General features: G+C 35.8%; 1 protein-coding gene across 1 annotated transcript; it reads right to left on the reverse strand.

The window, feature by feature from the left end:
- Window positions 1-1,502: 1,502 nt before the first annotated feature.
- On the reverse strand, window positions 1,503-2,519 carry LOC117909016. The gene has a single exon (XM_034822914.1). The coding sequence runs from the start codon at window positions 2,517-2,519 to the stop codon at window positions 1,503-1,505; it is 1,017 nt and encodes a 338-aa protein (XP_034678805.1).
- Window positions 2,520-6,350: the final 3,831 nt, after the last annotated feature.

Here is a 6,350-nt window from a genome sequence, read left to right on the forward strand (position 1 = left end):
TCAACCGGTTTTGCTAGGTGGTTCCAGTTTCAGCGTGTTTTAACCCATTTTTGTTATGGTTTGAGCACTTAGGCTCCAAGGCACTTGTAGGCCACTTTTAGGGTCTGAATCCATATTTGGTTTAAATTAATGTGGGCCCACCTATGAGTTAAGGGTATTGTTGGCTAGGAAGGTTGGGGGGGGGGGGGGGTTTGTTGTGAATGTTTAGCTTGGGCACATTTTGATGTTTGTTTAAAAAATGCTTGCCACGTGTTGACTAACCCCTCATTGCAATGCTTGGCTAGGGTCCCAAGGTACGTACTTTGACCCATGGTTTGAGCTCATTTGTGGGCCTTGGTATCTAGTGATTGATGTTTTGACATGTGATTGTCATGCATGCTTGTTGAGTATTTATTCCTATTGGCTAATCATTTATGCAGCGCTTGGCAAGGGACCACAGGTATGTGTTTGATTGTTGGCTTTTGTGTTAGTATGCCCACATGGCATTTGGATTGCGATGCTTGTAGTGCATTGATGCTTATTGACCGATCTTTTCTATAGCGCATGTCTAAGGACCTCAGGTACACCATTTGTTGATTTATTGAGTGTCTATGCATGCTAGATATCGAGTAGGTTTGTGTGATTCGTGTTGTCTATGATTAGCCGAAGAGGCTATTTGATCCTTGACCCATATACTCCCACATGCCCAATTCAATAGTAAAAATCGAGTTCCGAGCCTAGAAGGGTGCTACCTCACATGAGGTACCTTCCCGATAGGTAACCTGATCCCCAGACCCAAACTCAAGTTTTCGTAGATCGCTTTTTCCATACTGGAGTCATCAGGGGTTTTTGTTCTTACTTAATTTTTCCCATTTAAAAAATAAAAATAAGAAGTAAGTGACGACTCCAAACAAAACCATTCCTCATCGGGGACGTGTTTTTTTTCAAAACTCGAAAACCACTTTTCCATTCCATTCCACACTACTTTTTAAAAAAAGAGATAGTGAGTCACGCCATCCGAGTGGATCAGGTGAGGGTCCACACCCAACCTCACAAACTTTAGGCATGTTGTGTGTTGGTAATGGTTGAAACTGACCCGAGTAAATTAAATGTCGGGTGGAGACTTTAAAACATGGGTCGATATAGTCATACACATCGTGTCTCAATGTGCGGATCACAGCACATACATGTGGACATGGCAACCCAGACATTTGCCATGTTAGACATGTACACTTATGTTGTTGCATATCCACAACCAAATAAACCTCTCCAGTAAAAACCTTGAATGTCCCACCCAAATCGGGCATCATAGTAATCGGAGCAGATCTCATGATATTTGACATTAGCTTTTCATCTGTTTTGGGTCCAACCACGCTCTTTCACTTATCTGTACTACGCATATGGGTGTCCAACATGGCTACAAGCTTATCCATGTGCATCAACAACAACATATAAATTGTTTGGTGTTGTTCTTCTCTTAACCACACATTGAAGGACTCTACAATATTAGTTGTCATTTTATCTCAACGTTTTTTAAGGAACTTTGACATCGCCCAATGCTCCGGACTATTCTCCGTAACCCATCTTGCTAGGTCGGCATTAAAACGCACAAGTTTTTCAAACGCCTCATTGTAGTCTATATCCAACCGAGCATATGCAATGTTGTCTAAAAGCAACAAAACATCTTCTTTCACTTTCTTTCCCCTAATGTTTTGCCTATTGAAGAAGCTAGAAAATTTCTTTTTCACATGTTGATAACAATAGGCGTGATTTTCTACCCCAAACAACTCCGAAACACTACGCAATATCCCTTGATGTCTATCTGATATAATAATTACTTCTTGACCATTTAGGATCCCCTTCAATTTTTCCAAGAACCAATACCAGTCCTCATAATTTTCTGAACCAACCACACCCAGGGCTAGAAGGAACATTCCATCATCTGCATCATATGCAATGACAAACAAAAGAGCTCCTTTGTATGGACCACTTAGGTGGCAAGAATCAATAGCCAATACCGGTCGACATCCCATGGTGAACCCTTGAATTGAAAATGCATGGGCAATGAACAATTGCTTGAAGTGACCTTCATGAGAAGTGTACTCGGCAATAGTTTCAGGGTTAATTTCCCTTAGCCTATGGCATAACCAAGGCAAAAACGCGTAAGATGCACGTGGAGATCCATATAAGCGCTCTTTTGCCTTTTCTTTAATATGCCATGCTTGGTTATAAGTCAATTGAACTCTATGATCACGTTCAAAATCCTTGCAAATTTGTCGGGATAGGTATTCTAGAGTTGTTCTAAACACATCTTCAACAACAACAACACCTCTCTTTGAAGAAACTCTCACCTTAGATGAACACTCATCTTGAGCTATATGATTATGATTAACTTGGTAAGTATAAACTCGCAATATTTCATTTCCTTCAACAGCATGAGCAGTTATATTCCAAGGACAACCCTCAACCGAACACTTTACGGACATATGAGTAGGTGAATTTTTCTTGTACTTGTATTGAAACCTTCCAACTAATGACATTTGGTATATTGCATTCCGAAACTCATTTGCATTTTTAAATGTATGTCAGGAACCTAATATTGCCTCACGAAACCGATTCGATTCCAAAGGGGTGTACTCACTATCTGCACAACGCAATGCAAAACCTCTTGATAACATCATAGTATTAGGACTTGCATCGCATGATGCATTAGACGAAGGAAACGTAGGAGGTGGACCTCTACATTTACATTCATAACCAAAATTAGACTACATAATGCGTAAAATTGATATTCAGAAAATTTTAAATAAACATCCAAATGAAAGCGCATTACCCAAATGTCAATTGTGTATTCGGTATATTTGCCTCAATGGCTTCCACACCGGGTGACTCTACTATGTACACATTTGCAAAGTCATCACTATGGGAAACCACGTTATCCAAGTCATCCTCATCTTCTAAATCTTGGATGACTCTAGGGTTAAACTTGAGGGTGTAGTGCATCCTCCTCACATGAATTTTTCTAAGACTTTGTGAGTGAATTCTTCAAATGTCATTCCTTTATAAATGTGAATACCTTTGCTTCTTCCACCAACATATTCCCAAAGGCCATCATTTTTTTGGACAAGTTTGCCTTCCACGAAAATATAACAATATATTCTATTTGTGACATCCATCAACCTATTGAACTAACGTACAAATTTATATTGTTGAACAAACAATAATGCATATTCAATGTGATCTTAAAAGTTTTTTCATCTCACAAAATACTATGTTCCCATACAAAAAAGTTATATTTTAAAAAATGTATATACAAACAAATGTAACTTTAGCATGTCATAAAAAATAATTTTCGTTGCTCCTTTTGATTATTCTAACCATTGTCAACAGTAAGATTATTTTAAGATAGGCACTAATAAACAAACAGTGAATTGAACTAAGATATGAAGACCCAACTTCTCTTTTCTCTTGGAGTGGTAAATACTACCTAACTTAAAACAAAACTAATAATAATAATAAAAATAAAAAACAAAAATGAGAAATGTAAAACTGAAATGGAAATTAAAAGATTGAAATTAATAGATTAAAAAAAATCATTAAATTAAGAACTAAGAAAGGCTATAAAAGGAAAAAAAAAAAATGAAAGATTACAACTAAAAACTATGTTACTTCTACTCCTACTTCTAAAAAAAAATCTCTAACTTATTTTCCCTATCATTCTCCTTTACTTATATATTCATAGTTCACATTTTTATAACAAAAACTTCTCTTTCCAACTACTTTAGTGCTACCCAATTTGACACTATTGCTTACCTATGCTAATAATCTAATTGTGTCAGTACTTGGAACTTTAAGACAGAACATCATAACAATATCTAGTAAAGTAGGAGGATTTTGTGTCTGATTCGACATAATACTCCAGAACATATATATATATATATATATACACCAAAAACATTGGAATTATGGAACTATAAGACATTCAATAGGAAATAATCCTTCACATTTTATTAAGCTCTGGCCTATACTTACACTAGGTAGAAAACAAATTCTCATTCTCACTCAAACCCTTAGACAATTTCTGTTGGTACTACTATATCAGACATGCCTACAAACTTATTCAAAGAGAATGGAGATATTTAAATATTAATTATAAAGCGTTGCTTTGCAAAATAATATGAAGAGATAATAGCTTAAAAAATGCAAAAAAATACAAAATTCTTTTCTAAACTATCATGTCCTACTTTAGATGATTCATACAAAACCATAAACAATAGTTTAACACATTTAAGGTTTAAGGATCAAAAAAACTAATAGATAAAAAGAGATAAATCTGTTACTTGTGCCTACATCTCAAGCCAAGGCACCATAAGAAAACTTTAGGGGGTCTTTTTAGGTTTTCCATTTCCCTTTTCCATTTTTCCTCTCCCGGTTTTCTAGCAACCAATTAAACAATTATAAATTATTTTCAAGTATATATGACAATTTTTCACAAATATTTTTTTGAATTTAAACTATACAAATAGCATGAAAAAAAATCTAAAAAAAATTACAAAAATAAAATCAGATTGATTAAGCCATGAATCATGAGTTGCAGGTAAAGTGCATTTTCTGTATTCTCAAGGCTTAAAGAAAAAAATATGGTTCAAAATTGTTCCTTCTTTTTCTCATTATTTTCTCAGCATCTGAATAATAATAGCAAACCAAGAAGTCAATTATTGAATGGGAACAATAACTTGAACTCCGGAGATCAAGTTGAACACAGTTTAAAGATTTGGACTAAGAAAATCTAGGCCTTTAGGCAATCTACTAACCTCAAATATGCAATAAGAGACACCCAATTGAAATCGAGAGCTTATTCAAATTTTTGAGAGAGACGAATGCGAGAAAAAATGAAAGAGGCACAGAGATTGAGATGCAAGCGATGGAGGAACTCGGGAGGAAGAGAAGAAAACGACTTCTAGGCTTGAAATGTTGAAGAGAGAGCAAAATTAGGGCAAAATTCCAACATGGATTTTTTTGTTTATTAATTTTTCTTTTCATAATCAGCAAAGGTTATTTTTGAAATTAATAAAAGTACATATCCTTCTTTTTAATTTTGACACTTCCTATGAGTTTTCAGCTTAAATGGGTCAGTTACATGGACCTTCTCTTAATTTTTGGGCCCAGTTGGGCCCAAAACACAATTCTCCCCATGAACAATGAAGGGTGAAGACTAGGATCTTACTCAGATTAGCCTTGTCTGAATTGTTAAGCCTTAACTCAAACTAGAGCTTTCTTAATCAATGAGTGCAGCTCCATGTGTATTGCTGAAGCAATCGTCTGAATTGTATGCTTCTGCTTGGACAAGAAATTCTTTTGAAGTACTTGCCGAGATTAGTATTCCTGTTTCATCAAATTAATGTTTTTTCAAAGAAATCGATTATCCTGAACCATTTTACATTTTACTCTTGAAACTAAGCTTCACTATCTCCAATTCCCAGCTTCCAACACCAGGCCATGGCTCCATGCTGGTATCACTGCAGCAACCAACCGAATCAACCATGTATAACTTCCTCTGATGAGGTACCATCTCTTTCTTACAATCAAACCATACATATTCGAAACAACGAAAGACAGCTGACTCCCTCAACACCCCAGGAATCATTGTCAAATGAAAAAGAAACAGAACTATATCTCCTAAAGATGACAGACTGGGAACAGTTAAATTGCTTGAATTTGAGTTCCAGGACCTGAACTGGCTCTCCCCGGAAAATTTGGTCCCAAAGATACCAACTTCTTTCTAATCTCACCCAGAAGATGTAAGAGAATCAGTTAGTGGATTCAGTACATGACAAACAAAAAATTGAAGAGGATACTGCTGGGAATGAATCAGACAATCCCATTGGAACAAAAGTTAACATGTTCAGTGTTTTGAATTTTGTAGTCTTCAATGCCAATCATTGAGCAGCCCTATAATCATATCAGCTTTGATACCATGTGAAATCCACGACCTATCTACGGCATCATCAACCAGAAAGGAACTTTGTCCAGCCAGGGATTCTTGGTGAAACCTTTAGCAATCATAGAGATTAAAGTGAAGGAGACCAAGGAAGAGCCATGTCCTAAATACCATATACTCTCTAAACAAGTTACGGTCAACAATTTTGTGCTCAATAAGTAAATTGAGTTAGATAAGTTGGTAATTCGGCTGCCCAATATGATTGAAAGTGAATGATTTTATAGGTTGAAAATATATGTGAAAGAAACGAAAAGAAAAAAAAACAAAAAGATTTATCTGCCTCATACATTGATAGTGATAATAAAAAAATGACATTTCTGAGAAGCATGTGCATAGCCTTCCTACTGAATTATTTGGTGGGACTCATGAA

The sequence above is a fragment of the Vitis riparia genome, chromosome 19 (genome assembly GCF_004353265.1).
Source record: "Vitis riparia cultivar Riparia Gloire de Montpellier isolate 1030 chromosome 19, EGFV_Vit.rip_1.0, whole genome shotgun sequence".
NCBI lineage: Eukaryota > Viridiplantae > Streptophyta > Magnoliopsida > Vitales > Vitaceae > Vitis > Vitis riparia.

Coding starts and splice junctions, on each gene's coding strand:
- LOC117909016 (XM_034822914.1), bottom strand. CDS start 2,519: ATGTCATTAGTTGGAAGGTTTCAATACAAGTACAAGAAAAATTCACCT.